Genomic DNA, 15,060 nt, shown 5'->3' with positions numbered 1-15,060 from the left:
AAAGTGGCTGTGTGAGCTACAAAATCCTCATCACCACTGTTTTATCACAATACTACACAGTGGCTGTGTGATCTACGAAATCCTTGTCACCACTGTTATATCGCACGTCCAGATGACCTCTAGTCAACTACCTCGACATTTAGACTTCTCCCTCTATATCTATGTATTGGGCTAGCCTACTTCATCGTGTGGGGGCGTCAACACAACAAAGACACTTGCTTGAGATGCTACATAATGGGAATGAACCCAAGACCTTATGGTTGGGAAGTAAGCAACTAAACCATACAGCCACACACCCCACACTGTGCCTACACACTCAGGTCACATCAGATATGGCTAGGGTATTAATTGCATCAATCCTATTTCATAGCTTGTGTTCTAGCATAGAATAACATTCTTTCTGCATTTTTTCTAGGATAAAATAACATCCTTTCTGTATTTTTCCATGCATTTGTGAATGCTAGAGGCCATCCTCTTCACATACACCTAAATATTTGTTTTGTTTTGTTTTCAAGATTTAATTCTTTGATGATGATAAACTTGTCTATCTGTGTGTTGTGTTGTACATTTTCAAGTGTTTCCCTTGAAGAATGTTGTTTTAATGCATTCATCAAGGCCAATCTCCTTTTCAGTATTTACAATAAATTGTTTTATTGTTACTGTTGTTATTGTTGTTATTCTTATTCTTCTTCTTATTATTATTATGACAGATGACAGCAAGCAATCTAGCAGTGTGTTTTGCCCCTTCTCTGTTCAATGTAATCAGTCTGAAGAGTTCTAACAGTCCAAGCTTGTTGAGAAACAAGAAACAAACAGGTGTTCCTGATTCCAAAGAAGTGCTGGAACCTGCCCATGAATGTCTTGTCTTCATGATTGACAACTCAAAATCCCTTTTCTCTGTGAGTACTAATCTGTCAAAAGTTGATTTTTTAGATGTTTCTCTAGACCTAAACTTTTCCTCTTATAAACCTTATCTGATGAGAAACTTTCCTATGTACACAGTCTGGTCATGCACCCCACCCCATAAAAACCTGAGAGCCAAAATAAGTAACTGAATATCTCTTCCTCCAAAGAAGTTTTCAAGAAGGCAGCCCCCTACTACAACAATGCTGTAGCCAGTTGTGGCTTTACTGATGAATCTATTTACAACCCCTCTAGTAATAATAAGAATAACAAAAAAAAAAATGACCTCAAAATAGATGTAGAGAATAATTTGGGTCACACCCCCACTTTCCCTCAATGTCAAAACCAACATAGGTAAAAAAATTTTGTCTCTCTTAGACAAACACTTTCCAATAAAACACAGGTACAGAAAAATATTCAATAGGCACTCAGTTAAATTATCCTATAGTTGCTGCCCCAATATGAAGAGTATCATTACATGCAAACATGACCAACAGCCTACTCCCTATTATAACTGTTGAGACTCAGGAACCTGTCCACTTGACAAGGGGTAGATAGTTCAATCCATCATATATGAGGCAGAAATTACAGCAATGCTAGATGATAACAAAACCGAAAAGAAGAGCTACATTAGACTATTTGAAGGCAACTTGAAAAATCACTATGCTAATCACATATCTTCCTTCTGGTGCAGGGACAAAAGTAAAGTCTGGTATGGGGTTTGAAGGTGGACACCACACCACATACAACCAAGTGGAAAATACTTGAAAAGTCCACACCATATGTCAGTGGATCAAAAAAATGTAAACTATGCATAACTGAAAGATCACAGATCCTTTTCCAGATCTAAGAACTCCGCCACACTGCTGAATTCCATATCTGAAATTTTCTGTGGATGTAAATATATGGGCAAATTCCTGTTGGCAAATTGGAAAATAGCACCCTCTCCAAATTGAGCAGCTGTACTGCAGACTCTAGGCCCCTATCTATTCAATCTTATGGCTTTACAGTCAAAGGAGACATAATTCTAATTACCCCCATTCTTTTTTCTTTTTCGTTTTCCAATGTTTTCAACCTTCCACCTTTTACATCTATTTCTCGCCTTTTCTCATATTTTCTCCTATTTTGTCATCCTGTTTTACCTTATTACACCATGTGGGCAGAGCCTGAGGATTGTGTGAAGGTACTAGACATGTTATAAAATGCTGAGTTGTTTTCATCAGAGGAAACTATTTGTAGCTCATAAAAATATATGCTATGTTTTTTAAATAATATTTATTTCTCACCATCTGGAGTACATTTTTGCTGATCTTAACATCACAGAACAGTACGTTATATTCACTGTTTCAAATTATTAATGACGTACCATTTTTTTTTTTTTTAAACTACTAATTGGAATTCAACAAAATTTTCAGAGAATGACAGTAACAGTTGTATGTGTATGGCGTGTAAAAAATGTGAGGTTTTGTAAAACAACACAGAAACTACAGGCATATTTACCAAATTAATGTAATCTTTCACTGTTTCAAATTATTAGTGGGATGTAATTAAAACTCATGTAAACAAGAAAATACCAATTTAATTATTTGAAGTGAGATCTAAATCTAAGGCCTCAACCAGTCCACTTAGGCGTACCTTCCTTCATTGGACACTGGACTCCACTTGCGAAGACCTGTTGAGGCAAGTGAAATCGAAATCGAGTTAAATTGGACACTAAACTCCACTTGCGAAGACCTGTTGAGGCAAGTGAAATCAAAATCGAGTTAAATTGGACATGAAACTCAGCTTGCGAAGACTTATTGGGGCAAGCGAAAGCGAATTTGTGATGGCACCTGTGCCCAGCATCGCCTTTCTGGCACTTGTGCCCGCGGCATGTCTAAGGATTTTCGAGTGAGATCGTTGCCAGTGCCCCTGGACTGGCTCTTGTGCGGGTGGCACATAAAATACACCATTTTGAGCGTGGCCGTTGCCAGTACCGCCTGACTGGCCTTCGTAGGATTTTCGAGCGAGATCGTTGCCAATGGCCCTGGACTGGCTCATGCGGGTGGCACATAAAATACACCATTTTGAGCGTGGCCATTGCCTGTACCGCCAGACTGGCCTTCGTAGGATTTTCGAGTGAGATCGTTGCCAGTGCCCCTGGACTGGCTCTTGTGCAGGTGGCACATAAAATACACCATCTTGAGCATGGCCATTGCCAGTACCGCCTGACTGGCCTTCGTGCGGGTGACACGCAAAAGCACCCACTACACTCTCTGAGTGGTTGGCGTTAGGAAGGGCATCCAGCCGTAGAAACTCTGCCAAATCAGATTGGAGCCTGGTGTAGCCATCTGGTTTCACCAGTCCTCAGTCAAATCGTCCAACCCATGCTAGCATGGAAAACGGACGTTAAACGACGATGACGATGATGATGATATATGTACTGAAATGAACACATACAGTCATAAACATGGAAGAAATAGTAATAAACAAATAAACAGCATTCAAAAATGAAAGGTGAGCTGGTTAATATGAGATACATAAGCCTTTGTTTGAAATGAGTTGGAAAAGGCACTGCTCTATGGAACATGCTAGTTTCTGGATCTCCTTTGATGTTATGCCACGAGATACATCCATTATTACCTGCCACAGTTCATTCTTGTTTCTAAATTGACATCCATTCTCATAAACTCATCACTTTAGAATACTCCACAAGTTTTCTATCGGGTTTAAGTCGGGGGAACAGGCAGGCCACTTCTTCTTTTGAGGTCAACAGAAGCCTAATTGTTACAAATACTTTGTAGTTTTCTTTGCTAAGTGCGAGGGTGCATTATCTTGCATGAATATTATGGTTGTCTTGGAGATCCTTTGCTTTTTTAACCAAGGTTCAAGAGACTCCCTCAGAAACGTTATGTAAGCATCCACAGTCATTTTAACACCACCAGGCACTTTACGAAGACCAACCATAATACCTCCAATAATACCTTCCCAAACCATGATGACTCCTCCCCCTTATTGGTGTCTCAAGCATTGATGATGATCTCATCCATGTACAACCCATCCCTTGCTCCATCAGGTCCATCAAGGTACCATGAGTTTCGTTTGTAAACAAAACTTTTGAAAAGTCGACCTTCATGTTATCTCCTGCCCATTTCAGATGATTTTATATGTGTATTTTGTTTAAAGGAGGCCTTTTAACTAATGTCATTGGTTTACCAACCTTTTTCAGTAGATGACATCATTTAGTTCTGGGCACAGTTGTTTCAACAATGCACTTGAAAAGTTCTCCACCTGCAAGACCTAGGTTCTTTACAGCTTCACGCTTAATTTGTGATAGAAATGTTGAGAAACAGCCCTCAATTCACTCCTGTTGGCTCTCTTACGTATCTTGTAGGAGCTGTAATAGTTGGGTTTTTTTTACAGTTTGGTGATATCTTCCAATTATTTTAGATATTTCTAATGTTGATTTACCTTTTGCAAGTTCAGAAGTAATAACAGATTTCTCTAAGGCAGCGAGCCGGCAGAATTGTTAGCATGCTGGGTGAAATGCCTAGCAGTATTTCATCTGTCTTTACATTCTGAGTTCATATTCCACCTATGTCAGCTTTGCCTTTCATCCTTTTGGGGTCGATAAATTAAGTGCCAGTTGCATACTGGTGTCGATCTAATCAACTGGCCTCCTCCCACAAGATTTCAGGCTTTGTGCCTAGAGTAGAAAAGAATAACAGATTTTTCTGAAGCAGTTAAGTCACATTTACGACCCATATTTACATGATTATCAGACCACTCGTTAATAATTTGGAACATCAAAATTTGGTTGAAATCATGCTAATGGTCGTGGTTTGATTACATGTATGCAAAACCTCATGTTTTTTGCACACCATGCTCATATAACTGTTGCAATCATTCTGTAGAAATTTCATTGAATTCCAATTAGTAGTTTTTGAATAAAATTAAAAAATGAAACGTCATTTATAATTTGAAAAGCAGTGTATAGATATAGATATATACATACATGCACACAAGTGAGCACATAGGCACTTAAGAAAGTGGGGAAAATAGTACTTGAATACCAAAGATAAAGTAAAGTGAAGCTGATTGACACAAGCATAGCTGCATACTTAAGAAATTTGCTTCCCAACTGCATAGTTCAGGTTCAGTCTTACTGCATAGTACCTTAGGCAAATGTCTTTTAATATAGCCTTGGGTCAACCAAAGCTTTGTGAGTAGATATGATACACAGAAATCAAAAGAAGCCTGTTGTATTTTTCTCAAACAGAAAAAATTACATTTTAAAATTTACATGGTCACAGTTTCATATCTAGAAAACAGAACTTTTATTGTAAAAAAAATTATTTCATATGTAAAATATAGGAGTCACAATTTCATGGGGGTAAAGATTTAATGCAACATAGCATGATCTGGAAACCACATCGTTAGTAACTTATAAGCCAGAGCCAATACACATTTCAATTTGCATACACCTTTCAATCCAATACTTCTTTGTTGACTATGTTCTTCATGTAAGTTCTCCCACTTCTTTTTCCTTGTTTATCAGTATTGATAACTTTATCTCTCACATCAGATAATTTGTGAACCCTTGAGAATGCAACATATAGCTCACCATGGCTGAATACAGGTCCAGGCAAGAACAGCCCTGCTTTATCAAATTTCTGCCCTTGTGATATATTGATAGTCATTGCATATGACAGGCAAATGGGAAACTGGTTTGTTTCTAAAATGAATGGCAAGTTTGTGGTGCACATGCTAGAAGTGGTAGTTGATATAAAAAAAAATTAGTTCAATTTTTTTTAAAATTATTTTTCACTATGCACTCACTATTGCCACCACCACTACCATCATATCTCTCTCTCTTTCTTTACTCTCACCTTTTTTTAATCTCACCATCAGAACATCACCCTTCTGCTAAAATTATATTCCTAACTCTCCTCTGTATCACTACCTTCAACTTTTTTAACTACATAATAGGTATTACATTCCCCCTACCATATGTCATGGACACTTCACTTTCCGTATTTTCTTTCTCCCTCTTTCTTTTTTTGTCTCTTTCTGCCTCACTCTTTGCATTATCCTCTTTCTCCCTCTTTTTCTCTAATCATGTGAAAGCATTACTGATGGGCTAAGCAACATAATGACAAGCAGAATTATTATTCATTTACACCCATGCACACACACACATATACACTACTATCCAAAAGTTTAAGATCACCTAATAAAAGTTTATTTCAGACTGGACTTTTTAGTTCAATGTCATTAATTTAGATAATTTTTTTTTTGTATAAAAATATGGAATAACATATTGCATAAAGTTTGAGGTTTATATGATATGGAACACTATTCATATTTTATATGCAAATAATCATATTTCTTGACAGCAAGCCTATTTTAGAATGTTGTCAAAATCCTTATAGTGTCCCCTTTTTTGTAACATTGCAATACATTTTGATTATTTACACTCCTTATGTACTATCAGTTGAGATACCATCACTTAATGACTGCGTTTTATGTGTTATTGTTGCTTTCAGGTTCAGTTATTAAAAATAAGTAAAATTAGTGAAATTCCTAAAAAATCAACTTAAATAAGGGCAAAACCAGCAATTTATCACCTGAAAAGATAGCATGCATTGTCAAATTACATAGTGAAGTCTATAGTTTTCGAGGTATAGCCAAAAAAGTTCAAGTTTTCTACACTACTGTCTACTCCACTGTCAGGTGCCTTCAAAACAGGCACCTGACAGCAAATGAAATTGCTGCACAAGTAAGTGAAGCTGGCAAGCTAATGTGTCTCCTACAACCATGAGAAGACGCATTGCTGCCAGCCTAAATGATCATTGTGCTGCCAGAAAACCACTGCTTCAACCAGGGAATAAACATAAGCAACTTATATGAGCCAGAAAACACCAAACCTGGACTATTGATCAATGAAAATGAGTCCTCTGGACTGATGAATCAAAGTTTGGATTCTTCGGATCCAGGCATAGAGTTTATGTGAGGCAAAAAAATGGTAAATGGATGACTCCTGAGTGTATAGTTCCAACTGTAAAGCATGATGGAGGAAGTGTAATGATCTGGGGGTGTTTTTCAGGCAATGGTGTTGGGGATATTCATCGGGTAACCCTATCCTCCAGCATCATGTCATTTTATCTAGGACGAGGCTGATCAGTGATACTTTTGTGCTAAATATACTTCTAAGTTATGCAAAAACTATTTACAGAAGAAAATGGATGAAAAAAGTTGACTGTAATGGAATAGCCAGCCCAAACCCCCAATTGCAATCCAATCGAAATTGTGTGGGATGAATTGGATCACATAGTCAAAAAGTGCAGAAACCTTCTGGACACTCTTACAAGAGGAGTGGCAAAATATTACTAGCAAAATATTTGCTTTCATTGGTCGAATGAATGCCCAGAGTATGCTCTACAGTGATCAAGGGCAAGGACAGATATTTTGATGAGTCTAAAATTTAGAGTTTTTCACTCATTTTTCATAGTTTTGTTTAGTTGCTGAATTAATTATGTCATCCAATGAATGTAGCTATACATTAATGAAATATTTTACTAGAACTCTCAGTTATTTCCATTTTATAGATATTTTTCAAAAATAAGTTTAGGTGATCTCAAACTTTTGGATAATAGTGTACATAAACCATAAAAAGTCAGGCAGTATGAGAGATGAATATATTTATCTAATCACTTGTCATTCTTAGGATTACAACCATTTTGTGGCCTTCACCATGAAATAATAAATTTCAGTGTATAATATATTATGTTTACATGTCTGCATTAACATGCATGGTATACATTATGCTATACAATTGTATATTTACAAATCAGTGCAGATAACAAAATCTCAGATCACCATAACATCATGGTTACATCAATGCTCCGACTCTAAGTCATCATCATCATCATTCAATATCTGCTTTCCATGCTGGCATGGGCGAGATAGTTTGACTGGAACTGGTAAGCCAGAGGGCTGCACCAGGTTCCAGTCTGATTTGGCATGGTTTCTACAGCTGGATGCCCTTCCTGATGCCAACCATTCCGAGAGTGTAATGGGTACTTTTTACGTGCCACCAGCACAGGTGCCAATTACAAGACACCAGCAATGGCCATGACTATGACTTCATGGGTGCCATTTATATGACACTGGCAATGGCCACGACTACGATTTCACTTGGCTTGACAAGCCTTATCAAGCACAGCACATCGCAGAATGTCTCAGTCATTCATCATCATGCTACTGGCAACGGCTACCAGCATTATGCTACTGGCAATGGCCACCGTTACAATTTCACAGGTGCCATTCACATGACACTAGCAACAGCCACAACTACAATTTTACTTGGCTTGATGAGTCTTCTCAAGCACGGCATATCACCAAAGGGCTTGGTCATTTGTTATCACCTCCATTAGGCTCAATATTCAAAGATTGTACTTCACCACTTCATCCCATATCTTCCTGAGTTTACCTCTTCCACAGGTTCCCTCTACAGTTAGAACTCAGCACCCCTTTACACAGCTGTCCTTGTCCATACACGTCACATGACTATAGCAGCATATTCGTCTCTCTTGCACACCACATCTGATGCCTTTTATGCCCAGTTTTTTTGCTCAAAACATTTACACTCTGTCATATATGCACACTAACATTACACATCCAACAAAGCATATCACCTTCATATGTTTTCTGCAGTCATAACCTGTGTTCCACTGCTGTGGAGCACAGATGTTTACACACAGGCATCATACAGTCTTTCATTCTGAGGAAGAAGCCCTTTGTTACTAACAAAAGTAGAAGCTCTCTGAATTTGCCCAGCCTATTCTTAGTCTAGCAGCTACTGACCTGGTCACCTAGGTAATGGCAGCTATCAACTACTTCTAGTTTTCCCTACCTGGCATTTGATGGAGTTTATTTTCTGTACATATTTAGTGTTCATTATACCAGTACATCTGCCACACACAAAGACCATTAACCTTCCTCTGATATTGCTGCATCTCTTATGCATCCATAGCTTGCACCGGGTACATCTTATGGAGTTTCTACCTATGCCTTTTTTACAGATCAAGCAGGGCCATCTACCTGAAGAGATTTGTGATTTTTCTACTTTCCTACTTACCAAGACTTTGGTTTCTGCTAGATTAACACTAAGGCCCTTTGATTCTAGACCTTGCTTCCACAGCTGAAATTTCTTCTCTAGTTCTGGAAGTGATTCAGCTATAAGAACAAGGTCCTCAGCATAGAGGAGGTCCCTGTCTTAAATTCCTCTGTTATTTCTTGGAGAACTATGATGAACAAGAAGGGGCTGAGGACTGATCCTTGGTGAACCCCTACTTGTACTCAGAATTCATCACTATACTCGTTGTCAACCCTCACCTTACTGACAGCATCCCTATACATGGTTTGTACAGCTCTCACCAGCCACTGCTCTATCCCTAGTTTCCACATTGACCACCAGATAAGGGAGGGGAAGACCAGGAAAGCTCCTGGCTCATCAAGAATCACTCTGAGATGCTTAAAATATCAGGTGGTATGGGTTATGGCCTAATCACCCATATAATTAACTAGGTTGTACATGGAGAGTCATACCCAGTGACTGGTGAATCAGCATCATAGTCAACTGTTACAAAGGTAAAGACGATGCCTTAGACAGAAATAATTACAGAGGTATCAAATTGGTGGATCAGGCAATGAAAGTTATGAAGAGGGTCATAGCCCAAATAATTAGGAAGAGAGTTAGTCTAGATTGGTTTTGTGCTAGGGAGAAGCACCACTGATGCTATATTCCTGGTCTTCATATCCTTCATGGCTTTATCTACCTGGTCCCTCTGTTGGATCCACAGTATACAGACTTTCCTTTCCCCATGCGTTCTCTACATTTAGTAACCTTCCATAGTGACATTTCCAAGCCTTTTTGCTTTGCAAGAGGACCATCATCCATGCAAACACACTTCTCTACAACAATATCACAATTTTCCCTGGCATACTGTCTTGTAAACTGCTGGTCCTCATGTTGCATAACATTGGCAAACTTTTTCCTTTCTGCTTCACCCCTGGCTAAATATACCTGCCTCCTAGCTTTCCTTCTAGCTACCTGATATACCTCCTTGCTCCACTACCTTTCCAAGCCTGTTTCTTTGTTCTAATGGCCCTGTCAACTGCACTGTTCCACCACCACATCACCTTAGGTCTGGTTGGGACCTTGCACCAATCAGAGATTTGGTATGTGGCTCTTAGAAAGTTGTCTTGTAGAAACTTCCCGTTATCCTCTCTATTGCAAGTCTAACTTCTCCTTTTCATCAATTGTTTCTGTTAGGATGTCCCTAAATCTCTAACTATTCAAAGGATCCTTGAACTTCCATATCTTTTCCAAACTTGCTTGTTTCTTGGGTTCCTTCATGACTGTAGCTTGAAGTCACTAATGAGTAATCTATACTGAGGGGTACATTCTTCACCAGGAAGGACTTTGCATTTAAGAGCAACCATTAATCCCTTTCTCTGGTGAGAATGTAGTCAATCTGGCTAGCATGGCCACCAGAATTATAGGTTATCAAGTGACTGGCTGACTTTCTGAAGTTGGTGTTGCAGTTTATTAGATCATTTGTTTCACTGAACTCCAGCAACCTTGTTCCCTCCTTGTTTTGGGAACCAGTTCCATGGACCCCATGCACTCCATGAAAGATACCTGGTTGCTGCCCAATATGACCATTGAAATCACCAACCACAAAGATAAGGTCACTGTCATTTATCTTTGAAGTGGTCTGCAAAAGAGTGTCATAAAAGTAGTCCTTTTGTTAATTTGGTAGACCCTGTTAGTAGGCATAAGCAGGCAACATTATTCTGAAAAACTAGTTTAAGCTAAGTACCCTATCACATATTCTGACTACTTCAATCTGCTAGAAGTATGCCAACACCTCCTACTATGTCACTGTTGCCCTCTCATAAGAATTTATATCTACATAGGTGCAAGCATGGCTGTGTGTTAAGTTTCTTGCTTCCCAACCACATGGTTCCAGGTTCAGTCCCACTGCATGACACCTTGGGCAAGTGTCTTCTACTATAGCTTAAGGCCAACCAAAGCCTTGTGAGTGTATTTGGTAGATGGAAACTGGAAGAAGTCAGTCATGTATGTATATATATATATATATATATATATATATATATATATATATATATATATATATATAATATACTTGTGTGTGTCTCTGTATTTGTCTCCTCCTCCATCGCTTGACAATCAATGCTGGTGTGGTTATGTCCCTGTAACTTAGCTGTTTGATGAAAGAGACCAATAGAATAAGTACTAGGCTTGCAAAGAATAAGTCTCGGGGTTGATTTTTTCAACTAACACCCTTTAAATCAGTGCTCCAGCATGGCTACAGTCAAATGACAAACAAGTAAGAGAATAAAAGAATGTTTTTTGCCAGTGAGGAACGTGGCAGAAGCTCCCTTCCACCAAACCTCTTTTGGATACAGCACACATCAACACCTCTCCTTTCAAGCATCTCAACAGTCTTGTCAGACTTACCTTTCAATGTGCCTACATTAACAGTGCCAACTCTGAGGGAATGTGTGGTGGAGCAAGAGGTAACATGGGGAGGGGGAACTGCAGCTATCAGCATCTGAAAAGCATGACATAGCAATTGTCCTCACATTTAATCCTCCATTGTTCATGTTACACTTGCTACCTCCATTTGTGTGTGCTGTACCAGCATTAGTACAGTGGTGTTAGCACAAATACCAGTAAATGTATATATGTTGACTGGGTAAATGTTAGTACAGATGCGATTAATATATGTGTATATATATATATATATATATATATATATATATATATATATATATATATATATATATATATATATATATTAGGGACAAAATTCAAAATTACAAGTAAAAACTCAATTAAAATCAATTTATAAAAAATTAAAATTAAATTGAGCTTTACAGATTAAAATATATATAAATATATAGTTTTAGGGAAAAGAACCTAGTTCCATGAACTCATCGATGAAAATCCACTATCACATATAGAAAAATTAATAATTAAAAGCACAATAAATGAGTATAATATAATACAAAGTAAATATAATAAGATAAAGATAATAAAATGACTACACGTGTTTCATAACTAATTTTCTAATAGAAAGGAAATTTAAATCGATTAAAATCAATTAAAATTCTATTCAAAAATACAGCTAATCATCAGGTCTTAAATAGAACAATAATTATAATAAATAAATATATATATCAACCAACAATAAGTACCAAATGAATTTATATAAAATACTTATTTTATAAAGATAGAAAAATTATTAAAAATATCAAAATAATAAACATTCCATAATCATTCCTACATCCATTATAATATATGCTAACATGTATATTATATACAAAAACCAGCTTACATAAATTATTATCATTTTAAATACAATTTGAACGAAGTTTAAGGCTAAAATAATAATAAAGATAATATTAGTACATATGTAACCAGTGTAATAGTTAAAGCTAGACTATTTCAAACTAAAAACGTTTATTTAATTATCATTAAAAATCAATTGAATAATAGAAAAATACAAGAATACTTATTTCTACAAATGTAGAAATAAAAATAAAAATATGAATGAAAAAATTATGAATGAAAAAATTAAGAATGAGAAAAATTTTTTAAGAATAAAAGATTAAACTTTATATATACTAAGTTTTAATAAAAAAAAACCTTTAACGATATTATAAACAGTAAAGACTAATTAGTAATCAAATATTATTAATCAAAAATAATCGAAAATATATCAACACTATTCAAATCGAAGTCTTATATTATGTTGAAATGATAATCTAACTTCTAAATAATTTAGTGTTAAATAAGTTATCTATTAAAAATAATCTTTAAAAAAACCAATTGAATAATATAAAAAACAAGAATACATATTATTTTCAAATAGTAGAAAATCATTTAGCAAAGTAAAAATAGAACTTATCCATATTTTTCCGTAGGTAGGTAGGTACCTAGCTAGCTAGATAGATAGACAGATATAGCTATATACATATATATATTGTAAATTTTAGAGGTAATACTTGATAATTGTAAGCGCCTGTATATGCCAGATAGTGGCCGAGGTGAAAGAATATATTAAAACGTAAAATTAAAACAGAACACAAAGGATTCCATGGTACACGTGTTTCAAGCTTTATACACAAACAGTCGTTGCATCATTATATGAGTATATAATTGATAGAAAGGATGGTTTAAAGCTATCTTCAGCCGCAAATATATTCAGTCCCAAGATTACATCACAAAGAAAAAGGGAAAGTCCACTTGGTATTATCCATTGTAATATACTTATTCTTTAAATTGTTATATTTACATAAAAGTTCATCATTCAGATATCTGTCCATATTGTACCACAATTCAGGGTAGAGTGAAAGATAAATAAATATAACTAGCGCATATGAGATAGGAGAGGATCAAAAAAGAAAGAAGTCGGAGGTTAAAACAATATAAAATACAAAAAAAAAAACGATATAAAATAAGAGATAAAATACAAAAATAATAGAAGTCAAATCGAGGGTAATATAAGAAAAAATACTGATGATTAAGTAAGATGAATATAAAAGATTTAGTTGGGTTGGAATAAGGTAATAAAAGAAAATTGGATAAAGAAATGGAAGAAATAAAAGAAATTTAAAAAATGAAATAACAGAAGTAAAGAGAAGAGGAATAACAAAAAAACCTAAAAATAGAAAAAGAGATAAAGAGATAAGTTCCTAAATGACAGACATACATGATGCTGTCTTGGCCAGGAATAGTAGGGGGGGGGGGGGTCATAAATAATTTCTTAGCTAGAGTAAGGTTGAAATATGATATCCTTGTGATGAGTGGTCAGTTTAGCCAAAGCATACCACTACAACTTAAGTATTATGAACTTATCTATTATATTGGTACATACACTTACTTAGAAGATAAATAAATAAATGGTGGAAGTGGTAAAGACTAATTAGAAAATATAAAAACTAAACAAAGAAAAATTAGAAAATGTAAAAAAAGGGTTAGAAAATATAAAGAGGAAAACTAGGGTTGAAGTTAAAAATTAAAAATACAAAGTATGGGGAACAATTATAATAGTAGTAATATAATAGTAATATTGTATTACATAATGTAATATAATAAAAAATAACACCAATAACAATAATAATAATAATAATAATAATAATATAGTGGTTTGAAAAGGTACGTTGATTGGAAAGATATTGTGATTGGGGAAGTTTCAGCTTATCTATTTGTGTAAATTATATGACATAGTGCAACCAGTACTATAATCGTGTTTTAATCGTTTGGGTATTGGTATATGAAGTTAAAAGAGTCTGGGTTTGTATCTCCTACTGAATACTAGTATAATATTATTATAAAAACATTGAAGTGATGAGTGTTATTTAATGTTACCTTTGTGTATTGTAGTGTTATTCAAAATCTTAGAGTCAGTGACTAAATTGTTTAGTAATTTTCCTGTAAAAGTGGGATTATGGATCTCGGGTTATTAAATATGTGTGTATTTTATGGGGTCAGAATCTAGCTATGTGAGGGTAAACTGAATAATTAAAGTAAATAGTTAAGATGGGGGTAGAGTACGGGCCTCGTTAATTCAATGCCTGAATGGTGGCAGGATGGATCTGACGAGGGAGTTACCATTGAAAGAAGATTTTGAAGTGATTATAACTTAAAAGAGAGGACTTAGGGATTATAGTATTTAAAGGTTTTAATCAGTTTATGTATACAAGATGGTTTGAATTCTGATCTCTTATTAATTAGCTTGTTCTTTTCAGGGAATCTAATGATTTTCAATAGTTCTAAGGAACATAACTGGCAACCAGTTCTATTATTTTTATAAGTTGCGGCCAATCCAACCATCTAAGGTTAAAGTTAATGTTTTCGTCTTTAAGTTCCCATTTTCTACGTGATAATGAGGTGCTATTAGCCTTATGCCTGAGTCTAAATGATGACCTGTGGTTATAGACCCTGGATTTCCAGGAGGAAGAGCACCCAAGGTAGGTGAGGGTATTCGTTTCAGTAATTATTTCACAAGAATAGATTGTATTTTGCTAGGCAGTTTCGACGTAAAGGACATGTTGATGTTGTTACACAATTGCACCTGACTT

General features: G+C 35.8%; 1 protein-coding gene across 5 annotated transcripts in view; it reads left to right on the top strand.

The window, feature by feature from the left end:
* LOC106880368 (rho GTPase-activating protein 7) overlaps positions 1–15,060 on the top strand; it is a 601,077-nt gene that overhangs the window by 525,454 nt on the left and 60,563 nt on the right. For all 5 annotated transcript variants that reach the window (XR_016244003.1, XM_089361608.1, XM_089361606.1 and 2 more), the window contains one exon: positions 711–899. Coding sequence is in view for 4 of the 5 variants with exons in the window: in XM_089361608.1 (XP_089217734.1) it covers positions 711–899 (189 nt within the window). In the remaining variant the exon portion in view is untranslated. The remainder of the gene's footprint in view (positions 1–710; positions 900–15,060) is intronic.

This window comes from Octopus bimaculoides, chromosome 13, assembly GCF_046866305.1.
Source record: "Octopus bimaculoides isolate indiv1 chromosome 13, ASM4686630v1, whole genome shotgun sequence".
Classification (NCBI taxonomy): Eukaryota; Metazoa; Mollusca; class Cephalopoda; order Octopoda; family Octopodidae; genus Octopus; species Octopus bimaculoides.
Note: the sequence above shows the minus strand (reverse complement) of the source record. Positions and strands in the feature narration are given on the sequence as shown.